Source organism: Drosophila sechellia, chromosome 3L (genome assembly GCF_004382195.2).
Source record: "Drosophila sechellia strain sech25 chromosome 3L, ASM438219v1, whole genome shotgun sequence".
NCBI lineage: Eukaryota > Metazoa > Arthropoda > Insecta > Diptera > Drosophilidae > Drosophila > Drosophila sechellia.
Window position 1 is genome coordinate 25,321,761 of NC_045951.1, and position 26,187 is coordinate 25,347,947.

The 26,187-nt window shown below is 39.3% G+C and overlaps 2 protein-coding genes and 1 pseudogene across 3 annotated transcripts; 2 read left to right on the forward strand and 1 right to left on the reverse strand.

Annotated features, from left to right (window-relative positions):
* Positions 1 to 15,060: 15,060 nt before the first annotated feature.
* LOC116801005 lies at positions 15,061 to 16,873 on the forward strand (annotated as a pseudogene).
* Positions 16,874 to 18,183: 1,310 nt separating this feature from the next.
* On the forward strand, positions 18,184 to 23,996 carry LOC6620474 (histone-lysine N-methyltransferase SETD1). The gene is made up of 5 exons (XM_002044647.2): positions 18,184 to 18,580; positions 18,635 to 18,884; positions 18,939 to 22,534; positions 23,106 to 23,739; positions 23,797 to 23,996. The coding sequence occupies exons 1-5, from the start codon at positions 18,321 to 18,323 to the stop codon at positions 23,968 to 23,970; spliced, it is 4,914 nt and encodes a 1,637-aa protein (XP_002044683.1). The 5' UTR covers positions 18,184 to 18,320; the 3' UTR covers positions 23,971 to 23,996.
* Positions 23,997 to 24,225: 229 nt separating this feature from the next.
* On the reverse strand, positions 24,226 to 25,080 carry LOC6620476 (mediator of RNA polymerase II transcription subunit 21). Of its 2 annotated transcripts, none has more exons than XM_032717756.1 (3): positions 24,993 to 25,080; positions 24,793 to 24,855; positions 24,226 to 24,736 (listed from the first exon to the last, which is right to left on the reverse strand). In XM_032717756.1, the coding sequence occupies exons 2-3, from the start codon at positions 24,832 to 24,834 to the stop codon at positions 24,350 to 24,352; spliced, it is 429 nt and encodes a 142-aa protein (XP_032573647.1). In that variant the 5' UTR covers positions 24,835 to 24,855; positions 24,993 to 25,080; the 3' UTR covers positions 24,226 to 24,349. The 2 variants fall into 2 exon arrangements, with proteins under 2 accessions (XP_032573647.1, XP_002044682.1); XM_002044646.2 differs by having other exon boundaries at positions 24,934 to 25,077.
* Positions 25,081 to 26,187: the final 1,107 nt, after the last annotated feature.

The following is a 26,187-nucleotide window of genomic DNA, read 5'->3' on the forward strand; positions in this document are numbered from 1 at the left end:
TCGAGGTTTGTGCAACTCGGATGTGTTCTGCATTGACAACTTGATTGCTTTCTATTAAAAATTCTGGTTTTTACTATATTACTAATGAATTTATATCTACATATTTTTAGACCATTGGAACCTTTGCAGAAGGCATTGATTCCGTACATTTCGTCTTTAATTTGTAAATTTTATTATTATTCAAATTAAATTATTATTTATTTATTATTATTAGTTTCCCTAACTGATCATGTTTTAAAATATAAGAAATAAGGAATTAACTGATTCAATATGGAGATTTTAATGGCATACAAATTGTAGTTCCGTTGTGTAAAGCGAGAACGTGTGAAAGTTTTAACATTTATTTGACCGTCAAGGCAGAAATCGGTATATTGTTTTCAAGTAGGCTCAAGTAGGCAAGTAGGCTGATCTCATTCAATTTAAACTCGCTCCGCAGAAACGCATTCCCAACGCAATCTCTTCTTTCACGAGCCCAATCTAATTCTGCAAACCTATGGCCAACTCATCTGTCAAAGTCGAATCGTTTCAAATTTACTTCTGTGTTCCCGTGGTTACGTTAATCAGTATGTTTAATGTTTCTATGTTCTACTTGTCTATCGATGTGGCCACAGTAATTATTCTGAAAGCAATCATGATCTTATGTTACTTTTATGTACTAATTTCCCTGATTCTGTTAATATTGTGGTACTTCGGTCTTCCTTAACTAGTTCCTTCCTAAATCTACTTGATAACTTAGAACCTAATCTTGTATTAACCCTAACGAAAATTTCTTGCCTTTTGATATAGGTCTTTATGGGCTTTCTTGTCCGGTTGTGGTATTCTATGTCAGTTTCCTGTTTTTGCCTAAGTCGGTCTATATTATCCAGTCTAGCTTGTTCATATTTTTCTGGAGCTACGGTAGCTATCCTGCCGAAGAACACCTCTAGAGGTCGTTTTTTTGTGACAGAATGGACAGTGTAGTTTTATTCATAGATGGCTCTATCGAGAAGTTCGTCGAAGCCCCTATGTGTTCCATCTCCTTTCAAACATCTCATTATTTCAGAGAGTGTGGAGTGAAATCTTTCTATCTGTCCATTTACTGTACTCTTATACGGAGGTGCTTTATAGAGCTCAATACCCAGCTGGTCTGTCAACATGAATTTGATAGAGGCTGAGTTGAGGGACTTTTCATTGTCCAGTACTATTAATTTGGGCACTCCATAATAAAACACGATATCTCTTAGGGCTTTCCTAATGTCTTCTACAGCTTTGGATTTGATAACTCTTCCCATGCCCAGTTTGGAAAATTTATCAATCGCCGTGAGCACCAGATGTCGTTCTGTTGAGTAGATGTCAATATGAATAATTTGTTCTGGGTATTCTGGCAAGGGAGTTTGTCTTTTTTCTGGATGCGTGGGATGTCTGTCATATTTAGCAGTCTTACACACCAAACACTGATTCACGATAGCCGAAACTTTTTTCCTCATTTTAGGAAAGTATACTCTTTCGGACAACTGAGCTTTATTTTCCACAGCATTTCTGTGTGCTCTGTTATGTTTCCTAAGTATTTCTTCCTCTTGTTCGGCTTCGTTAACAAGGTCTTTGACTTTGGTTTGACAGAATCTAATCTTGAAACCCTGAAAATGGATGGGGTAGAGAATTTGTATTTTCCCCATTACATCATCAGGTGTGAAAATTCCATTAATCACGGATGGGTTGAGATATTCTTTCAAATCTGACAAGAGACTATCGGGTGTGAAGAATTTGCGATCTACTAAATGCCTTTGAAATGTCGGGAATGGAATGCTAAATGAGTAGTTCTCTGACCCGGACTAGGTATCAGCCCATGGCTCGAACTGTCAGAGCTGTGCATTGTTGAGGCTACTGTGTTAATCTGTTCGACTGTCGGTCCTCTGGACAGAGCGTCGGCTACAGTATTTTCTCTGCCTGGCTTGTAGAAAATTTCGTAGTCATATTCCTCAAGGTATGCTTTCTATCTCTTAATCCTCGCATTTCCATTCCAACTACTGAGAGAATGGGTCAAAGGCTGATGGTCAGTAAAGATTTTCACCTTTGCTTTACCGTTAAGGTAAATTTTTAGCTTTTTTAGAGCCCAGATAATGGCTAACATTTCCTTCTCATTCGTGGCATAATTTTCTTCCGCCTTCTCGATAAAAATGAGATGGGTCTGTTCTCTTGTGAAAGAACAGCAACAGAATGTCTTGGAAATTCGACCATCCTCCCCTCTCAAAAGCGAGCTAAGTGGTTTTGCTAACTTAGCGTAGTTAGGAATAAATCTCCTGTAATATCCGGATAATCCCAAGAATGATCTCAGTACTTTGAGTGTCCTTGGAATTGGAAAGTCTGAGATTGCCTGTACCTTGCTTGGGCTGGTTTCAATGCCCTTGTCGGACACGACGAAGCCTAGGAACTCCACTTTTCTCTTCATGAACTCGCATTTATCCAACTGACATTTCATGTTGGCTTGCTGAAGAGTTCTGAAAATAGTGTCAAGGTTCTGGTAATGTGTTTCATCATCTTTACTAAAGATGATGATGTCGTCAATATAAATGAAACATATCTTAGCGATATGTTCGTGAAGGATATCGTCCAGTGCGCGCTGGAAAATTGACGGTGCATTTTTCAGACCGAATGGGAGTCGTGTAAACTCGTATTTTCCATTATTGATGGAGAAGGCGGTCTTTTCAATATCAGATTCCTTTAAAAGAATCTGATGAAACCCACTTTTCAGTGCTCACTGAGAAAATCTTGTTGTCTCCCAATTGGGCCAACACTTCATTAATGTCAGGGATAGGGTATCTGTCCGCTACCGTTACCATGTTAAGTTTCCGGTAGTCAATTACCACCCTGTAATTTTTCTTGCCAGAGGAGTCGATTTTTTTTGTTACAATCCACACTGGTGAATTGTAAGGTGACCTTGAGGGTCGAATGATTCCATCGTGTAAAAGTTCGGAAATTTGTTTGTGTACCTCGTCTTTAAGAGACATTGGGTACTGATAGAATTTTTAGTATATTGGAGTATCCGATATAGTTCGGATTGCTGCCCTTACACTTGTTGTGTAGGTTAGTTTTTGATTGGGGTCCGCGAAGAGACCTGGATACGAATCAATTATTTTATTTAATTTCATTCTCTGTTCTACCTCTAAGTGTTTTATTCTCGGACTAATTGTGATAACAGCCTCGAACTGTTTTTCTTTGAGAACAACTCTTTTCCCGTTTTCCAGTGTCATGGTTAGGTTCTTCAAATCAATTTGTGCTCCCATTCCCTTCATTGTGTCTTTGCCAAGTATGGCGTCAAAAGTCTTCAGCGTTGGTAATAAAAAAAATTTTATTTCGAAATCGAAAAGGTTTGCTCTTTTGTAATGCGATATTTTTACATCACCGCCCGGAGTATCAGCTATGTAAGGCTTGTTATTTGGTATCGCGTTCGTCACCAAATTGGGCTGGATGTAATTTTTATTAGAGCCTGTGTCAATCAACACCCTTAAAACCTTTCCACTCCCCACTCTACCTTCGAAGTATGGTAGTGAGGAGTCTTCTACTCTAAAAAATGCAACACGTGGTCTCGTTGTTCGCTGTCCAAATTGTCTATTTGCCCATCACAGTATTCATTTAGGGTGCCGTTTATATTGTTCTGGGTTTCATATTCTTGCATCGACCGTTGATAGCCTGTCAAGCTTGAACTGGACCCAGTTACTTCAATACTTGGCTGTCCCATGTTCACTGTTTGGATGTTGTAGTTCCTTTGTCGTTTGTTTATGTCCAAGTGTGGTCTATTCATATAATTAATGTTTCGCGTTGGTTTTGTTATTTTAGTGTCTTTGGTTTGGCACTATGCAGCCACTTTCTTGATGACAGCTAAAATTGCCCTCTGTCCGCTCGCTTACGCTGAGAGCGTAAGAAATCTAAAAATAGAATTTGCTTGCTTGTGTGAGTAAAAACAATAGACGAGAACGTGTATATGTGTGCGAACATGTGCTAGAAGACGATTTTCGGGCCGAAATCAATTCTGATCTAAGAAACGAATTTATTTATTTGAACTTTTGTCAAATTTCGTAGCAATATGATGAACTAAAATAATAATTAAAAATTTCACGCCCTGACTATTATAATTTTTAAAGTTTTTTAAATTCGTTTGATAAGATCGCCGCTCGAATTAGCTACCGTTTAGATTTTTATATTTATGTTGATAATTAATTAAGTGTAATATTATTATTATTATTATTATTATTATTTAGTGGGTTTCTATGTGTACTGCGACCCAGTAGGATCTAATGTACTACCCCTTCATGACTCAAAGATCTCCCTGAAGTCCAATGCACTGTATAAAAACCAGAATTTTATTGGGGTTCAGGGCTGCAATTGTTTCCCGTGGGACTACATACATGCCCAGGAGTCTGTTCCTCCTGATGGAAAGCGCCGTTCAGTCACATATTATATCCTCCACATATCCTCCATGCAACAGAAGCGACAGAGTTCACTGTCTGCAATGCCAATCTTATGCAAATGACCGCGAAGTCGGCAATGCCCCGTAAGAAGGCCAGTTAAAATGCGCACGGTGTTTTTCCCGTGTGTCATTAAGGTCTTGTATCTCTTGTGGTTATATTCACGAAGGAGAATCTTAGACTGCCTAAGTCCTGGTAGGTGTTCCCAGAAGAACAGACGTTTTTCTTCCTCTATTGACTTAAGTACGCTCAGTATTCTGTGGTGACCCACACCACAGAATGGTTCGGGCCCAATTAGAGGGTTCTCTGCCCCTTTCCAGGCTAGGTTGTCCGCTAGCTCACTTCCCGGGATGTTGTTGTGTCCCGGGACACAACTTATTGTGAGATTGTTGACAGCTCCTAGTTTGTCTAGGGCTGTCCTCACTTCATTTACTAGCTTAGATGTTATCTTAGCTTTGCTGAGCGCCTTTATGGCTGCTTGACTATCAGACAGTATAGCAATGTCCTTGCCACGATAGTTCCTTTGCAGATTAAACTCCGCACAGCGTCCAATAGCACAGACTTCAGCTTGAAAAATGTTAATGTATCTGCCCATTGATTTATGGTATTTTAACCTGGGGCCTACAACCCCCAGCCCACTTCCCTCGTAGGTGAGGGATCCGTCTGTATACCACTTTATTGTTTGTGGTTTCATTGGGTGTACTTTCTCCAGGGTTGTCCAACTGTTTTTATTACTGAGATGAGTGCTGAAGTTCTGAGCGAACCTGTGCTCAGCTGACATCTCATCCCTTTGTTGCATCAGCAAAGGGATATCCCTTTTTAGGCTTTCAGCATCCTTTCTTATAAGGTTGCAGTCATTTCCTGCTCCCTCAATTCTTATTAGGGTGGCTTTCCGTTTCATTTCAATGACGATATGAAGCGCCGTTACCTCCATTAGTACTTCTAGGGCTGCAGTGGGACAGGTGCGCATTGATCCTGTCATGCATATGCAGGCCATTCTTTGGAGCTTATGAAGTTTCACCTTAGTGGTGCTAAGGCGTGCTCTATCACTCCAGGCTATTACTCCATAGGTTAGTATGGGTCTGACTACCATGAGGTACAGCCATCTTATTATGCGTGGTGAGGTTCCCCACGATTTTCCAGCAATTTTCCTACACGTGAAAAGTGCTCTGGTGCACTTATCAATTGTGTTATCGACATGAGTTTTGAAGCTAAGTTTGGAGTCGAGGGTTATCCCAAGATACTTAACTTCTTTGCTGGCCTCTATGCAACATTCTGACTGGGTTATTGCCATTCTCTGTAGCTTGTACCTATTTGTGAAAGGAACAATAACAGTTTTGCTAGGATTTAGGCTCAGACCTACTTCCTTGCGCCATTCGCTGGTCATATTGAGGCCCAGTTGAATGATATCGCAGAGTGTTTCCTCATATTTACCTCTGGCTATAATGACAATATCGTCAGCATAGCCCTGGCAAAGTATACCTCTGCGGGTCAATCTGTCCAGCAACTCGTCTACCAGCCAGCTCCACAAGAGAGGCGAGAGGACACCCCCTTGGGGGCATCCCCTTGTGGTAGATACTGTGGACGCCTGTCCTCCTATAGTTCGTCGTGTGGTTAGCGGGCGAGAATAATTCCACTGTCCGCTATTGCTTGTCGTAAGAGGCGACTAATATAGCGACAGGCTCCTCTAACCATGCTTGTCGGAGCAAAAGGAGGAGGCTCACCGAGCCTCTCTTTCGGTACCACGGGTTGTGCAGCTATCCAAGACTGCACATTGAGGTAGGCCCCCTGGTGGGAGTATCGTGGTGGCTGTGGTTGGTACCCATATCGCGGGTAGAGCCTTCGTGTTCGACGTTTGAGTTACGGTGCTGGTTGCGCAAAACTCGGGTGCTGTGACCCAGAGATCAGTAGAGATTTTAGGTAGATCTCGCTCCTCAGCAAGGGGGAGTGCTTGCCGGCAAGCAAGTACTCGAATTGCTACCGGGGTGGTCGCTATGTACATAGCTATAGCTTCTAGTCCGGGACGCTTGTCTGGCGTATCCAGACACATGCACCATGTTGATACATGCACCACTTGTGGTGTTCAGGGTGTCGTGGTTGTAATCCCTTCAGTGTGGAACACGCCACGTAAAACAAGTTCGGAGGGATCCGAAAAGTCGTCGTCATTGTCCTCCTATAGTGGCCATGGCTCGCCTAGATGCCAGTAGTGATTTGATCCATCTACTGGTTGTTGCATCTAGTCCTCTTCTTGCCAGGGATGCGTTGACCGCCTCATGAGAGGTATTGTCGAATGCACCTTCTATGTCTAAGAAGGCACATAGCGCCACTTCCTTATGAGTAAGTGAATCCTCAATAAGGCTTTTTAGGAGATATAGGGCAGTATCAGTTGATCTGCCCGCCCTGTAGGCATGCTGCGTCCGTTGGAGCGGATGCTCTACAAGCTTCTAATGCTGACGTCCACTAGCTTTTCCAACGATTTTAGCAAAAACGATGTCAAGCTGATGGGTCTGAACGACTTGGGATCAGTGATGTCTTTCTTTCCTGCTTTTGGAATGAAGACCACATTTGCTATACTCCAGGCAGTAGGTATGTGTCCTAAAGCTAGGCTGATGATCAGTATTTTCCCGATCGGCACTGCGAGCTGATTTAACGCTCGTTGTAGCAGGATTGGCTGAATGCCATCTGGACCAGGAGATTTGTAGAGCTGGAATGTACCAATTGCCCATCTTAATCTCCCCGTTGTTACTATTGATTTTGCTTTGGCCCAATCAGTAGCACACGGTCTACTTTGAGCCGTTACCGGGGTATTCCCATCCGTTTGAAGCGTGCTTCCCGGTAGTACCTCAAGTTTCTCCGTACTTCCTATAGTATAGGAGTTATCCTCCGTACGTAATGCCTGATTTGATTCTGGCACTGCTTTGGAGATGGCTCTGTGAAGTCTTTCGCCTTCACATGTGTTTACTATTGCCTAACAGAAGGTTCTATAATTCCTTCGTTTGGCTTTCCTGATCTCATGGTTATACATGGTAGGCATCCCAGTTCCCATCTCTTTTTGCTTTGTTAAAGAGACGCCTGGTCGTTTTCCGTAACTTCTCCAATTGATCGTTCCACCATGGAGCATCTTTTTCCCTCTTGGCTCGACCAAGGGAGCAGTTTTCTCTAAACGCGTTAGTTAGACACGTGTTAATATCTTCTACGGCGGCCTCCAGTTCTAGAGTGGTACGGAGTTTCCCGGTTACCCCAGAAGCTGGATTACGAAGTAAGGAGGCATTGAACCCTTCCCAGTTCGTATTCCTGGGATTGCGCCTACGCTCGCTGCATTCTAGATTTAGCCCTATGTTAAAACGAATAATTGTGTGATCTGACATTGACTCCTCACGAGATACGTGCCAGTCGCTTATATGCGAAGCCACTGATCTGCTGGAAAGTGTAATGTCCAGAACCTCAGATCTTACCCTGGTAACAAATGTCGGAACATTGCCGACATTTAGGAGTTCTAGATTGTTATTCAAGATAAATTCTAAGAGTGACTCACCTCTTTGATTTACGTCGCTGCTGCCCCATATTACGTGATGTGCATTTGCATCACATCCGATGATGATGGGTGAGTGTGTCCTCTTGCAGTATTCTGCCAGTGCAGTGATTTCGGGCGGTGGGCACGCCTCGTCACCGGCAAAGTATACCGATGCCACCACAGTCTTCTTGGCTGCTCCCACATCTTCTACCACGTTCGGTACACAGTCCCGCGTGAGAAATTCTGTAAGTATATAATAATTAATACTTCTACATGCCAGGACACAGGCTTTAGGGTAAGAGGCCCGTTGATCCCAAATTACCTTGGAGTTCTTCACGTACAGTCCTTTTATTCCCTGCTTGTATCAGGGTTCCTGTACCAGGGCTAGCCCACGATGTTGTTTGGTGAACATCCTTGCCAGCACAGCCGAGGCCGCCTTGGCGCGATGAATGTTCACCTGAGCTATCACTGTACTCCCGATAATTAAATGATCGGCTCCATCGTCGGCGTTGCTGATCTGGAGATATCCAGATCACCATCCACCGGTATCGCTTCTTCCTTACTCAGCAGGTCTAGTTCCATGCCTAGCTCCTGAAAGGATAACGGGGTCTGATCCCCCATCTCGATAATGGTCGCATCAAGATCCTCATCATCCGCCAGATCGTCGCTGGATTCGGAGAGCTTATTGGGCTTCTCCTTCTCCGCGGAGACTGGTGGATTTCGAGGAGTCTCGACCTGTCTTGTTCCGGATTTGATCGCTTTGGCCTTCTTTAGACCACAAACTGAGATGTCTCCAAACCTGAAGCTCAGCTTGTGGTCACTAGAGATAATCTTGGCGCATGAGTTGTCATCAATGCCAAGGCTGAGGAGCGAGCCACCACCCTCATTCTTCCTTGATATGAGACGCCAGTTCTCAGTGTCCAAGTCATTCTGTTTCTTGATCAATTCCATGATCCACTTTGTTGTTTTGTCCCCTGTCCTGGGGCAGAAGATGGTGATGTTGTGTGACGATGGCAGGTCGTCGCCCATCCTTACCTCCAGGGAGACACCGCTCCACTTACTGAGGCTGGGGACTGCTGATTGCAGCCACTCAGCAGTGGTTGCGTTGCGGCAGTCCACTATCAGGTGGCCCATCCTGAAGTGGATTCCTCCAAACTGGATTGGAGAATCCCAACCGGAGAGGACTATTTCCTAAAGTAGTGCGACATACAAGAATAACAAGATGCGTAGCGCCATACGATTTTTTGGCCGTGGCTCTAGAGGTGGCTCCAGGCTCTCTCGAGTTTTTGTACGAGAGAAAAAGAGCGGAGAGAGCTACAGCAAACAGCTCTTTTCTACGCATACAGTGATAGCATACGTGTGCACACGTATGCCCATGCATCGCACTGTGGTCCAGAATTCGATTTTTTTGGCATAAAGTCTAAAAATTGAGATACGGACTTGAAACTTTGTACATTTTGTTGTTAAATCACAAATAGCTTGCGCCCAAAATTTGGAGTCTGTGCGACCACGCCCTCTCTTGCCTCCCATATTAACTACTGGTATGACTCAGGAGTCAACGAAATTTCATTGTCTTTTTTTTTTTTTTTAAATTGTATATTGATTGATAGTGTATATCTTCTAGTTCTTTTTTTTTTTTTTTTTTTTTTTTTTTGGAGTAACTAATTCTATTTATTAAGATTTCAAAAGGAATCGTTCAGTAATTCCTCTGAACTTAACCTAATGTGTGATAAAGATAAATGAGACCAAGTGGTATCTTAATTATAAAGTACAAAAGAAAATGTAATATGTTATGTTATCCTCCGGGTAAGGAGATCGCTGGGGTGTACCCTCTTCAGTCTTCGGAGAGAGATGGGATCAGCTAGGATAGTTGCTAGTCGGTTCGGGTGGGCCATAAGCCTGTCGGCATAACGGCTGCTGTGGAAATTAATCTGATCCCCAAGAAGGGTAACTTTCAGATCTCTTTCGATGACTATGTTCGTCACGTACCAGGGGAGCCCAGATGCGTGACGTGCAGCTCTTGACTGGACCACATCTTCTAGTTCTACATTATAAATTTCCGAATCTGAACTCGAATCAGAATCAGAATGTGAATCCAATATTTTGTCTCATGGATCAGGTTTAACATTAGACTGTATTTCCAAAAGACTTATTACTACCTTCGGAAGTGGTTTTTCCTATTTTTTCTCTCTCTTTCTTTTAAAGAAATTGTTGATAATAGTGGGTCCGAGGAATCAATAGCTCTGTGAAAAATATCACTCATCGTATTGATCCGACTATTTTTCCTTGCATGTGATAGTCGGTTCCTTTTGTAAAGTTTATTCCGGGCTTCACTCGCATTTTCAGTTTCCTTTTTAATCTTTCTCCTGCATTTTGGTAAGATAAGTTTCGGCGTCCCATTTGCTTGGTTGTCTTGCAGTTTTCAAAATCACTAACAAAAATTCTTATCTTAGACGCCATCCACTTGGTATCTTTGGAAGTAAATCGGTCTAGTTGTCTGTTACACTCGGGCAGTTTTAATTCAAAATGTACTATTTTTTTGTCAACCTCTTCTGTCTTTTTCGATTCCAGATTATTGTTGTTGATTGCGGAATAAACGTAATCTGAAACATAACTTATTTGCCTATTGTTACGCCTCCAAATGTCCAGGAGGTCGCTATGTCTGAACTCGAACTTGCCTATACAAAATCAAATTTTTAAGAAAACGAGCAAAAATGGGCAAAAAATATTACTTTACCGTCAAAGACAATAGTTAAAGGTACAAACTGACGTTTTTAACTTTTGTCAGAAATTGTCAGAAAATTAGTTATACTCCCGAAACACAGGGTACACGTTAGAATTATCCGTTTAAATACAGATAAATTTGATGTTACACAAGACAAAAACAGTACAACTACACATATATTACCTACATACGTTAAAAACATCATACCTTGGCATTTATTTTCCAAATTTTACTATTATTTATGGATGCGTATTAACGATAGTACCAGGTGCAAGAGTAAGCTAATAATTTGGCGGGAATTGCATTCTCTCAATCAGCTGTTTAACACTTCACCTTTAAAAGCTCATAAAACGATTTAGTAAGGCTTTCGGTCAATTTTGTTTTTGGTTTTGATTTATATGATTAATTTTCTATTAGAAAATAATTGCTAAAGGACGATATATTGACATAAAAATTTAGACTTTATGCCAAAAAAAAAAAAAAAAACGAATTCTGGACCATAGTGCATTTTAAATTTGACAAAATATGCCTTTCACCTTAGAAGTTCGTTGGCTTTAAATCTATATTATTTTTTATCAATTGGCACCATGCGAAAAGTTCTTGTTTTGCATTGCCTTAACGTTATTATTATTTAAATAAAGCTTAGAAATAGTAATAGCCCAATTTATGTACATCACATAATAAATTTCGAAAATGACTTTATATTGTCATTAGGGTATTCAGCTTGCGACTTGAGAAAAATTAATTGGGCAGTGATTGTTGAGTGCTGGTGTCCGCACTTCGTGCCTCCAGATATGACTTTTGCAATAAACAGTTTTCATATTTTTATTTATTTTATTAATTTTTATTTTCTACTACGTATTATTTTTATGAAATATTTATTTCTCAATGTTGTGTTTTTTTTTTTTTTTTTTTTGGAAAATTTATGTTTTAAATTACAGTAGTTATAATAATTTCCTTTGTATTTTCTTTAATTATTTAGTATATTTATTAAGTCATTTGACTGAATATGATGTATGTAAATAAACAATTTTTATTATTTAAAATTCAGATTAGATTCAGTTGTTTTTCAGTTTCAGTTTTGTTTTATATTCCAATTTGATATTTTAAAAAAGCGCGCAATTTCATCATATTGCTACGAAATTGGCCAAAACTTCAAACATGTACAGTTGCGGTAACAATAATAGCACCATAAGCACATTTCGTGTTTGCCCCATCGTTTCTCTATTTTCTGACATTTTTTCATAATTTTTTTAACTAATCTTAAATACTACAATGATTTTCAATCGAAATAATAAAATTGGTAAAAGATCTAATGGATATTTTAAAAATAATTGGTAAAACAAAAAAAAACCTTCAAGTTTAGGCGGTAACAAAAATAGCACTGTTTCTCGTATTTTGCTAAAACTAAATCAAAAAATAAAATAAGAGTTCAACAAATGGATTATATCTTAAGAACTATGTTTAAAGAATATTAATATTTGGTTGCGTGACCATTGTAGGCAATGACAGCTGCGCATCCTCTTGGCATGGAGTCCACCAAGTCCTGGTACCGTTTTTGAGGAATTTTGCTCCATGAATCCTTGATCCTCGATCTCCCATGAAACCAAAGTTCCTCGTTATTGTTGGGTTTGGCTTCAGAAACCTTTTTTTTACGTCCGCACAAAGTTTTTCGATTGGATTCAAGTCGGGTGACTGAGCAGGCCATTTCATTACTCGGATCGATTTCTGCTCAAACCACTTTCGAGCTCTCTTGCTCGTGTGTTTTGGGTCGTTATCCTGTCGAAATGTCCCAAAAAAACGGCATTTCATCCTCGGCATATAGTGCCATCACATTTTTCAGGATATCTGTGTAAATGTGCTGATCCATGATGCCTTGAATCATATGAATCGGATCTACTCCATAGTATGAAAAGCACGCCCATACCATGATGTGTGATCCCCCGTGCTTTACCGTCCTAAATGTGAAGCGAGGATTATATTCAGCTCATGGTGGACGCCGAACATAAGACCGAGAGCCTTTCCAACCAAAAAACACAATTTTGCTCTCATCTGACCACAAAAATGTGGCGCCACTTCTTCACAGGCCAGTCCTTGCGTATCTTGGCATATTCGATTCGCTTTGCCACATGCTTAGCAGTCAGAAGCGGGACTTTTCTGGGACTGCACACACTAAGGTTGTTTTGTCTTAAGTGTTTGCGAACTGTTTCCACGCTTGCAGCTATCTGGAGCTCCTTCTTCAGTTCCGTCGCCGGCTTAAAAGGCTCCTTCTTGCTTTGCCGAACCAAGCGCTTGATCTCCACGTTGGACATAGAGGGCTTTCTTCCACGTTTTTCGTTATTTTCGACAAACAGAAGTGCGTTGCGGATCATTTTGTTTTAAAAACCAACAAACCGCCCCATTTTAGCGTAGGTTTTACCTTCAGAGATCATGTTTTTAATCAAATTCCTTTTTTCGACGGTAGAATGCTTTCCCCGACCCCATAACTAGAAAATTTTTGGGCTTCTTTCGAAAAAAATTGAATTAAAACCTTTAATGCAACTCCTTTTTTCAAAATTTGTCGAAAAAAAACCCAAAGCAATCACTCCTATTAATTTTATTCAGCAAAAACGTGGTCAGTGCTATTTTTGTTACCGCCTCATTTAGCGCCCTTTTGCAGAAAGTGCCCAAAAACAAAAAGAACCGTTACATTGAGAGAGTCAAAATTTCTTGCATAGAGAGACAATATATGGTACTTATAATTCATGCAATCAGACTTTAAAAAAAATAAACATCCAATACCTTTTTTTAGGAAATCAACTTTCCACCTGCAGTAGTGCTATTATTTTATTATTATTGTGAGTAAAAACGACAGACGAGAACTTGTATATGTGTGCGTACTTGTGCAAGAAGATGATTTTCGGGCCGAAATCAATTCTGATCCTAGAAACGAATTTACATATTTGGAGTTTTGGCGAAATTCGTAGCAATATGATGAAATAATATAATCGTTTAAATCGCCGCTCGAATTAGGTACCGTTTACATATTTATAGTTATGTAAACAATGATAGTGTAGGCAGAGCGATAGCACAGGTGGCAGCACTGCAGGAAACTATCGATAGGACCAGGAGAGCAGTTGCCTGGAATGATCGAAGAAGAAGTTGCAGATCGTGAAGATAGAGCGAGTCGTCGCCATGAAGTCAAGTATAAGAAGTTGAAAAGAACGCGCATAAGTCAAGAGTTGTGGAAAAGCGAATAAGTCGGTCGGTTTTTCAGCAACGATTAAACAAGTCGGAGAGTCGTTAAGAGTAGAAGTAGTGTCGCGTGAAGTTCAGTCGGTTAAATATTACACATTTGTAAATACTCTTAAACTTAACTTTGATATAAGAAATAAATATTACACTAATAAATTAAGGTGAAACTCTTTAAATAACTCGCCTTATTGTGAAATTGCGTCAGAAACTAAAAATTAATGTGTATATGTTTGGCTTCGAAAAAAAGTAACGGTGAAACATAGAGACAAATGCGAAGTGCGTCAAGTTCAGAAGCAGCTGCAAGAAGGAGAGGTACGAAAGAAACAGCAAAAAACTACGGTGAAACACAGAAAGCGTCGCGACAAATAAATACACGAAGACAACCACAAAAGAAAAGAGAAGAAGCAATGATGGAAAATCAAGTACAATTACAACAAATAATTCAACCGCTGAGTTTGAAAATTCAAGCTGATGAAGTGGCACAGAATACTCCAAAAGTCTCAATGGAGGGCTTCGGTAAAGTTGTGGCAGATTTTGACAGCGTGTCGGTGCCTGTCAAAAATTGGATTGAGTTGAATGCTGATGCGTATGGGCTAAACGAAGGGCAAAAATATGAGCAAGCGCGATCAAACATGACAAAGACGGCACAGTTGTTCTTGGAATCGGAGCTGGTAGACTCGTATGAAGAATTGAAAAGAACGCTTTTAACAGAGTTCAAACGGAGATTGGGAAGTGCAGAAGTACACGAAAAACTGGCAAATAGGAAAAAATCACAAACGGAGAGTTTCCAAGAATACGTCTTGAAACCAAATCTGTAATACGTTATGTTGTAAATGGACTGAGCATGAAAACCGAATACAAATTTATTATGATACTTGTAATACATATGAGGAATCTAAGGAGCGGGATGAAAATTTGGAATAAGTAGGTGAAAACAATACAAAAAAGCAGATTTACAGCAGCGGTCAGCAACAGCATTATAACAACATTAAAAAGACGGCTCGTCGTTGCTTCAATTGTGGATCGTCTGAACACATAAAGAAAGATTGCAATTCTGGAACAAAGTGCTATGTAGTGCCTACAGTCAGTGAAATTGGTGCAATTGGTAAAGGATTCCAAACGGCTGAAGAACATTATACTAAATGTTATTGAAGTTGCGTTCCTGGTTGACACGGGTGCTGATGTTACGGTTGTGAAGCACTCTGTGTACATGAGGCTAAAGATATTGTGCTAAGTCTATGTCGTTCTTTGTTGCGTGGCCTGGGCAAGGCGGGCACGGTGCCGCTGGAAGTTGAGTGGTGCCCGATGAGAAGATTAAGCCGTTTCGTCATCAAACAAGTCGACATCCTCCAGTTGAAGCCAAAGCCGTTAAAAAACAAGTCGATGACTGGTTAAAAGAAGGAATCGTTCGACCATTGTCTAAATATGTGTTTAGACATAAGTAAGCAAACTATAAATATGTTCTATTTATGGGCTGCAATAAGCATGTCACGGGACAGCATAAGTGGCAACTACAGATAAGTACGATTGCAGCGGAGTGTCAAGAGATATGACCACGCGGGAGGCCTCAAACATAGATTTAAGAATAAAACTCAGCTGCATTTACCAACGCAGACTGCGGCGTCTTACAAGCGCTGCATTATATAAATAGATGATAAGAACCTATGTAAGAATGAATAAAAGGCGAAGCCCTCGCAGCAGCGAGTCAGTTAGATTCAAACACCCGAATTGAACTCATTAAGTGTACGCACAAGTTATAGTGTGAACAACAATCTATTTCAAGCTTCGCCAGTAGAACCGTCGTAGTGAAGAAGCTGCAAGCACAAGTCAAGGACGCGCTGCGAGACGCCGAGGAAACAATGGCCGCCAAGGAGGAACTACAGGCGTTGAGCAAGGAGGCCGAGCGCAAGGTCAAGGCCCTGGAGGCAAAAGTATTACAGCTGACTGAAGATCTGGCCAGCTCATAGAGGGCGCGACGTGCTGCTGAATCGGAGCGTACCGAATTGGCCGAAGAAATTGCCAGCAAGGGCTCTTAATGATCGACGAGAAGCGACGATTGGAAGCCCGCATTGCTACTCTTGAGGAGGAGTTTGAGGAGGAACAGTCCAACTCTGAGGTGCTGCTGGATCGCAGCCGCAAGGCGCAGCTGCAGATTGAGCAGCTGACCTCTAAGTTGGCGAACGAAAAATCGAACTCAGAAGAACGAAAACGGGCGCGCTCTGCTCGAACGCCGAAATCGAGACAGCACAGCGCACTAAAGTATAGGCGACAATCGCCACGCTATAGGCCAAGATCGGCAACCTAGAACAGTAGCTGGAGAATGAGGCAAGGAGAGGCTGTTGCAGCAAAAGGCCAATCGGAAGATGGACAAGAAGGTTAAGGAGCTTACAATGAACATCGAGGATAAACGGAGACATAGAGCAAATGGATAAGCTGAATAGCCGCATTAAACTGCTCAAGCTCAACTTGGACGAGTGCTGATAACATGAAGCTATGGAAGTATGCTCAGAACAATGAGGATGACTTATCGTCTGGGAAAAACGATGATGAGCAGGATGGCCGAATGTAAACAATAATAGTGATAGCAGCGCTATAGCACAGGTGGCAGCACTGCAGGAAACTATCGATAAGACCAGGAGAGCAGTTGGCTGGAATGATCGAGAAGATGTTGCAGATCGTGAAGATAGAGGGAGTCGTCGCCAAGAAGTCAAGTAAAAGAAGATGAAAAAGAGAAGTCGAAAAGAACGCGGTTTTTCGGTGACGATTAGTCAAGTCGGACAGTCGTTGAAAATAGAAATAGTGTTGCGTGAAGTTCAGTCGGTTAAATATTACACACTTGTAAATACTCTTAATTAACTTTGTTATAACAAATAAATATTACACTAATATTACATTTATGTTTTAAATTAATTATATATAATAATATAGAAAACCAAAATTCTTGTGCGCTTGTCTTCCCAAATTTATATAATATTATAATATTTATATATAATATAATATATATATATATATTTATATACCAAAATAATTCAACTGAATCTGGTTTGAATGTTAAATAATAAAAATACATACATTATTATTAAGTCAAATGGTTTAATAAATATAAATATATAAATAATTAAATCAAATGCAAAGGAAATTATTACAACTACTGTAATTTAAAACAAAAATTTTCCAAAAAGCAGTCATTACATTAAAAAAAAGTACAATCATTAAAATAAAAAGTAGTGAGGGAAAAAAATATAAAATAAATATATATATGAAAACTGTTTTTTGTAAAAGTCATATCTTGAGGCAGGAAGTGCGGGCACAAGCACTCAACAATCATCGCCTTATTATTTTTCCCACGTCGCAACTAAATACTCTAATGACATATATTCTAATACAAAGTCATTTTTGAAATTTATTTTGTGATATTATGTACATGCCCTTGTCACTGATAAAAGCCGTTATTGTAAGAATAATGCAATGTGTAAAATCTGTTTCACATAGATATTCTTACTAAAATTATTAAGTAAAGATAAAATCTTGTTTGTTAATTTTATTTCCGAAGCGAAAACAAAACTTATATGTATATGGAGCTATTTCGAAAGTTCACAGAACTCACAAAAGTTATCTTCTCAAGATCGAAAATACACGTGACTTCAAGCAAACTTTTTATTTGATTCTTAATGTATATTGGTGGAGTTTGTTATTAATTACCGTAATGTTTAGCCACTATTAGATAAGATTGAAATTTGGCCAACGATGCTTTAATGCAACTAGGCGCAACTACATGAAAGTTAATTTGTATTTTTAAAAAAATGTGGTATTTGATTTGGGACTTTTAACTTTTCTTGCCCTAAAACTAACCTTAAGGTTTTATGAAATGGTAGAAACAACTGTCACCTAACTTCCCAAATTAGCCACAGTCTGAACTGGTTATTATTTACGAAATCGATTTCATTATTATCGTCCCTACAAATCGAAAGCCTCGTTTTTTGTGTATTATTTGCATTGTGATTTGGTATTTCATTCAGTTAATTTTATCATCCAAACAATATAATGATTAAAAAACTAATTGAATTATTTGTTCTATAATTCAAAAATCTGCGTAAACTTTTCTGATATAATTATATATTATATATTCGCTGTTCATCCTTTTCAAATCAAAACAGATCGCAGAGAATTTTTGTGATATTTCTAAATATTTTTATATTATATTATTATTTTTAATAAGTAAACTAGGTATGTAAGATTTTATATTCATGCACCAATAAATTTCCTTATAATTGTTCAGATTTATATAGCTTTTACGAAAGTGGCTATCTTCCTTACAAAACAGCTACCTAATATTAATATTAAACAGTTGCTCCAGAGTTATAGGTTTGCTCATAGTTGAACACAGACTCTTTTGACACAGATGCAGGACATTCGGAATATTAACCTGGTCAACAATTCCGGCAACAGCCATGATTCGTCTCTGGCAACCTCCAAAATGCCGCGCAACTTTAAACTGCTATCTGATCCACAGTTGGTTAAATGTGGTACCAGACTCTATCGTTACGATGGTTTAATGCCAGGAGACCCGTCCTATCCAACAATAACACCTAGGGATCCACGGAACCCACTTATTCGCATACGCGCCAGGGCTGTTGAACCACTTATGCTTCTTATTCCGAGGTAACCATTCATTAAATTAAACAATTTCAGCTAAGAACATAGACCATCCCATAGGTTTGTCATCGATTGCGACTACGTGGGCCAGCCACCAGCAGTCGAAGTTACTATAGTGAACCTAAATGATAACATCGACAAGCAATTTCTTGCTAGCATGCTGGATAAATGTGGAACATCTGATGAAATAAATATTTACCATCATCCCATCACAAACAAACACTTGGGCATTGCTCGTATAGTGTTTGATAGTACGAAGGGAGCGAGAAAATTCGTTGAAAAATACAATCAAAAGTCTGTAATGGGAAAGGTAGGATGAAGTTTTTCAGCTTTTGTCGTATTCTAATGTATCTATGTATTGTAGATCTTAGATGTGTTTTGCGACCCTTTTGGTGCCACATTAAAAAAATCTCTTGAGAGCCTTACAAATTCAGTCGCTGGAAAACAATTAATGGGTCCAAAAGTAACACCGCAATGGACATTTCAGCAGGCTGCTTTGGAGGATACCGAATTCATCCACGGATATCCTGAAAAGAACGGCGAACACTTAAAGGATATCTACACCACACAAACCAATTCGGAAATTGCAAACCGTAGTAGGGATCGAAACTGGAATCGCGACAAGGAAAGAGAAAGAGATCGCCATTTTAAGGAGCGCAGTCGACATACGTCAGAGCGAAGCTATGACCGTGATCGTGGAAAGCGAGAAAACGGCACTTCATTAAGGTGTCGCCGTACTTTTTATCGACGCCGTTCTAGTGATATATCCCCAGAAGATTCTCGGGATATATTGATCATGACAAGAGAAAGATCTAGAGATTCAGATTCACGTCCTCGTGATTATTGTCGTTCTAGGGAGCGAGAGTCGTTTCGAGACCGTAAAAGATCTCATGAAAAAGGCCGAGAGCAGCCCAGGGAAAAAAGAGAACATAATTATAACTCATCTAAAGATCGAGAGTACCGCGGAAGAGATCCTGAACGATCTGCTGAAATCGATCGAAGGGATCGCGGAAGTCTTAAGTATTGTAACCGCTATTCATTGCATGAATATATTGAAACTGATGTTAGACGTTCTTCGAATACAATAAGTAGTTACTATCCCGGTTCCAGTCTTCCTACTGCAAGCCATGACTTCAATAGCTGTTCTTTTCCTTCAATTGAAAATATTAACACATGGTCTGATCGGAGAGCTTGGACTGCGTTTCAGCCTGACTTTCAGCCAGTACAACCACCCCCACCGCCACCAGAAGAGACTGACAACTGGGATGAAGAGGAACACGACAAAAATTGTATTGTGCCTATGCATTATGGCTCCGCAAAACTTCAACCGCCAGTGCCGTCAAACGTTAATTTCGCGACTAAATTAAAGTCAGTTACACAACCGAATTCCGATCCAGGGAACGTGGATTTAGATACTCGAATAGCTTTAATATTTAAAGGAAAAACTTTTGGAAATGCACCGCCTTTTCTTCAAATGGATAGCAGCGATTCAGAAACAGATCAAGGCAAACCTGAAGTTTTTTCGGATGTTAATTCCGATTCAAACAACTCGGAGAACAAAAAAAGGTCATGTGACAAAAGTAATAAAGTTCTCCATCAGCAAAATGAAGCAAGTGATATATCAAGTGATGAAGAAATAATAGGTAAAAAGGACAAGTCAAAACTCAGTTTAATAGGCGAAAAGGAAGTAAATGATGACAATATGTCTTTATCGAGCCTATCTTCCCACGAGGATCCTATCCAGACCAAGGATGGTGCAGAGTTTAAGAGTATTATGTCATCTTACATGTATCCCCATTCGAATCAAAATCCTTTTTATTACCATGCTACTGGCTATGGGCACTATCTTCCCGGTATTCCGTCTGAATCTACAAGTCGTTTATTTTCAAATGGCGCTTACATGCAGTCTGAATATTTAAAAGCCGTTACATCATTTAATTTTGATTCGTTTTCTAAGCCATACGACTACAATAAAGGTGCTCTATCAGATCAGAATGATGGAATACGTCAAAAAGTAAAAAAAGTAATTGGCTATATTGTCGAAGAGCTAAAACAGATTTTAAAAAGAGACGTTAATAAGCGCTTGATCGAGATAACTGCATTTAAACATTTTGAGACCTGGTGGGACGAGCAAACATCAAAAGCCCGTTCAAAGCCACTATCCGAAAAAGCAGACTCCACTGTCAACACACCTTTAAATTTTATTAAAGATACTTCTAATAACGAAAAGTATCCTGATATAAATCTTCTTATTAATGCCCACAGGGAAGCTGCAGATTTTCAATCTTACTCCAGTATAGGCTTGCGGGCAGCAATGCCCAAGTTGCCGTCGTTTCGGCGTATAAGAAAACTTCCTAGCCCTATACCCACCAAAAGAAATTTTTTGGAAAGAGATTTAAGTGACCAAGAGGAAATGGTGCAACGCTCCGACTCAGAAAAGGAGGATTCTAATGTGGAAACCTCCGATACTGCACATTTAAACATTAAAGGTCCAGTCCCAATTCAAGAGTCAGACACTAAATCGCATACATCTGGTCTTAATTCAAAAAGAAAGGGAAGTGCTTCAAGTTTTTTTTCTTCTTCGTCTTCTTCCACTTCTAGTGAAGCTGAGTATGAAGCAATCGATTCTGTAGAAAAGGCTAGGACTAGTGAGGAAGATAGTCCTGGAAGATATGGTCAAAGAAATCTGAATCAACGAAAAAAAACGATTAGAAACAGGAATCGAGTGCGTAAAATGGATAAGGTTATAGATGTGAGAAATGTATATTCGGAGTCAGATGAATTCAAAAAAGAGAACGTAACTAGGCGCACAAAAAAGAATATTTATTCCGATACAGATGAAGATAATGATAGAACGTTATTTTCTGATTTAAAAGAAAAAAATATTTCAACAATTTTATCTGATCTCGAAGAAATCAGTAAAGATAGTTGCATCGGATTGGATGAAAACGGGATTGAACCCACATTATTATTATCAACGATTTCAAAACTGAATGAAGAGTGTAGGCGCTCTCTTACACCCGTTCCACCACCGGGTTACAATGAGGAAGAAATTAAAAAAAAGGAGGATTGTAAACAAAAGCCGTTATTTGAATACGATAGAATTTACAGCGACTCCGAGGAGGAGAAAGAATATCAGGAAAGAAGAAAGAGAAATACTGAGTACATGGCTCAAATTGAACGAGAATTTTTAGAGGAACAAGAAAAGAGTATTGAAAAGTCATTGGATAAAAACCTACAGTCGCCTAATAGCATTGTAAAATGCAGAAACTCCCCAACAAATAAAAATGACGAAACTAGAAAAAAAGCTATTTCCCAAACAAGATCATGTTTTGAAAGTGCAAGTAAAGTTGATATGACTCTAGTCAATATAATTAATGTTGAAAACGATATAAACGAATTTGGCCCTCATGAAGAGGGTGATGTTACAAACGGTTGTAACAAAGTGTATACAAGTTCAAAGGGTAAAACCAAAAGAACTCAATCGCCAGTGTATTCTGAGGGCGGTTCCAGCCAAGCTTCTCAGGCGAGTCAGGTTGCGTTAGAGCATTGTTATTCGTTGCCGCCGCACTCAGTATCTTTGTGCGATTATCCATCTGGTAAAGTGAATGAAACTAAAAACAGTTTAAAACGAGAAACAGAGAACATTGCAAATGTTAGCCAAATGACAAGGACAGGTCCCGGCAGACCTCGCAAGGATCCAATATGTACTCAAAAGAAAAAGAAAGATTCGGCCCCCAGGATGTCAAATGTAAAGCCTAAAATGGCACCAAACAGAGATGAATGGGCCGAATTGGCACACAAAAATGTACATTTTGTTCCGTGTGATATGTATAAAACTCGTGATCAGAATGAAGAAATGGTTATTTTGTACACTTTTTTAACAAAAGGCATTGATGCAGAAGATATAAACTTTATAAAAATGAGTTATTTGGACCATTTGCATAAGGAACCGTACGCGTGAGTGTTATTAGTTATGTTATAGTATATTATTATACCCGTTACTCGTAGAGTTAAAGGGTATACTAGATTCGTTGAAAAGTATGTAACAGGCAGCGTCTCCGACCATAAAAAGAATATATATTCTTGATCATGATATTGATCGAGAGTCGAACTAACCATGTCCGTCTGTTCGTATGAACGTCGAGATCTCAGAAACTATAAAAGCGGGAAGGTTTAGATTCAGTATACAGATTCGAGAGCCAAAGACGCAGCGCAGGTTTGTTGACCCATGTTGCCACGCCCACACTAACGCCCATAGATCGCACACATTTTCATTAGTCTTGTAATTTTCTATCGATTTGCAAAAATACTTTTTGCCACGCCCACTTTAACGCCCTATAGCCGTCAAACCGGCTAAATTTGAACAATTTTTAGATTTTTTTTTCATATATTCCCCAATATGTATCGATATTCCAGAAAAATTATGATATTTCACATTCACACTAGCTGAGTAACGGGTATCTGATAGTCGCGGAGCTCGACTATAGCATTCCATCTTATTTTTATTTTATTGGCATTTGTTTTCTAGAATGTTTTTAAATAACACTCACTGGGTGGATCACTGCACAACTGACCGAGCTTTTTGGCCACCGCCAACAAAAAAGCGAAGAAAAGACGACGAACTGATGCGACATAAGACTGGATGTGCGCGAACTGAAGGATTTTACAAACTAGATGTTCGAGAAAAGGCTAAGCATAAGTACCATCATGCTAAAGCCAATACAGAAGATTCTTTTAATGAAGATCGGAGCGATGAACCTACAGCACTTACAAATCATCATCACAATAAATTAATTTCCAAAATGCAAGGAATTTCCCGCGAAGCTCGCTCAAACCAGAGAAGACTTTTAACAGCCTTTGGTTCTATGGGTGAATCTGAGCTTTTAAAATTTAATCAGCTAAAGTTTCGGAAGAAACAGCTTAAGTTTGCAAAATCTGCGATACACGATTGGGGATTGTTTGCAATGGAGCCCATAGCTGCAGACGAAATGGTTATTGAATATGTTGGTCAGATGATTCGACCTGTAGTTGCTGATCTAAGAGAAACAAAGTATGAAGCGATTGGAATTGGTAGTTCCTATTTGTTTCGAATTGACATGGAAACTATAATCGACGCAACTAAATGTGGAAACTTAGCTCGATTTATAAATCACAGTTGCAATGTAAGTATAACTGGGTACTTTGACATTATGTTACCAACATACAATTTTGTTTTTCAGCCGAATTGCTACGCTAAGGTTATAACTATTGAATCTGAAAAGAAGATAGTAATATATTCAAAACAACCCATTGGAATAAACGAGGAAATAACTTACGACTATAAATTTCCACTAGAAGAAGAAAAAATACCTTGCCTATGCGGCGCCCAAGGATGTCGGGGCACACTTAACTAATACTTATTTACAGCAATGAATTAAATATTCATTAAAACCTAATACTTATTTACAGCAATGAATTACATATTTAAGAGCACATAAATTTAATTTGTTTATAAAATCCAAAGTGGTATGTGTAAGTATATATAGTATCTTTTGTAACTTAAAGGAATGTTTTCTTGAACTAAAACTATAATCAATTATATCAACGAGGTCAGAGGTGCTGTTCAAAATGGTTTAGGTCTAAATTAAGTTAAACATAGATTTTTGAACTTTACTTATAAAAACAATATGTATATATTAGAACCCATTTGATCTGTAAACATAAAGAACAAAAATGCAATAAATACATTATCTTAAATTTAAAAAATAATTTTGCCTTTATACAAAAATGTGATTATTGTAAATCATGTTTGAGTGTTATTTGCATATCTAATTGAGCCTGAGCCATGCTTTCCAAAGCATATTGCATTTTTTCTAGCAATAGTTCGCCTCTTTGCACTACTTCCTCTAGGTCTCTAGCAGTTCCCTGGTTTTCGATCTCGAGCCTTTTAAGGCTAGAATTTTGGAGTTCAATGGAGCTGTCTTCATTTGGAAGAGACTCAATTAGGGTGTCGATGTCTTTAGCACATCGTGCAATTAACTGTGCAAATAATTGGGCATAGTCTTCTTGCGGCGGACACGGGATTGGCGTTTGGGGTCCAATGCGTTCAAAATTAACAAATTTACTTGGAAGGGACGTTTGTTGAATTACACCAATTGCATTGCAGAAGTGCTCCGCTTGCTGCAATGATTATTTCATATAAAAAACTGGTTATTTTTTAGTACGAAGTCATTTACCTGATTAACGGTGTCTTGCAATTGTGTAAGCCGATCCGCCATTTTACTACCCAGTTAATAATTCTGAAAAACAAAAAATATGGAATTAAGTTTGATTACGATTTAGCCCGTTCAAAGTGCTGAACGAATTTTAAACATTACCATTTTAATTTATATCAGATTAGCAAAGTACGATTATAGTGTGGCATTAAGATATTTACCACGAATCACCGCTGGTGCTTTGAATAATATATTAACATTAATACATCGATTGATGTTAAGACTTATTTAGAGACACCTCTAACGTCGACAGCGGGTATTCTCATAAAAAAAAGAAATGCCAATAATATGAGTTCCACACTGGCACGTGATTTCTTTCAATGAGACAAATTATTCTTTTTCACACTGTGCAATAGTAATGTCTTTATACCAAAGATAGAAGGTACCATAAGATTGTCGGAAATAGTGGAATCTGCAAATTGCTCGTTTATAACCACATGTTGTGGTTTATAACCACATGTTGTCTCCAAGATCATTCTGTTCTATTAGAGGTAATATGTATGACCGAACCGACGAACCGGATAACCATATCTTTATCTTAAAGATGTCATATAAAAAATAATAAAGCTACCTATCTTGTTTTTTTAAAGGTTTAAAAAAAAAAGATTTTATGATACGAACCCATTGTTAGATTTATCGCTCTTATCGATCGCTTTGTTAAATTTATCGCTTTTACTAACTAAATATAAGTTAACTAAGTAACGGGATTTACATATTTGCGGTACTGGAATATAGAGTTTCTTATATGAAATAATTTTATATTTTTAAGTTTCTATGATAAACAAAAATGATAATTATTTGTGTCGTCGCGCTCTCGGATCCGTGGACCCAAAGCAAGGGGCAGACAATTTTTTTTTTGTGGTAGTAAGTTCGTTTTATTCTTAAAGAAGCTAAGTTTAACCTCACACCGGAGTGTGTCCTCCAACTATTCGCGCGATAATGAAAGTATGCCAAGACACACTCAGCTCACCAGCACGTCGTCCTCATATGTGACCATCCAATAGGCCACCGCCGGGAAAGCAACTTTGTAGCAGGAACTGCACGGCGTTCATCTCTTTGCGCCAAGTCGCAAAGGCTATGCCTAGTTCCTACGGTAGTGGTTTGTCCCACTGGGTCTTCTGCCTCCAAATCTCTCGCATGAAAACTGGCACACGTCGAATCCAGCCTCCTCACGTAATTCCTTCCTTACGCTGATAGCCTCGATCCCAGTACTGTCCACGTAGTCATCGACATAATGGTAGTCGGTGATTGCATCTATCCTCGGGTCGGATCAGCAGTTTATGGAACATCTCCATGATGTCACCGCAGACAAGAGGTGGAGAAGTATCGACGGCAGCATCGATGTCATCGATGTTT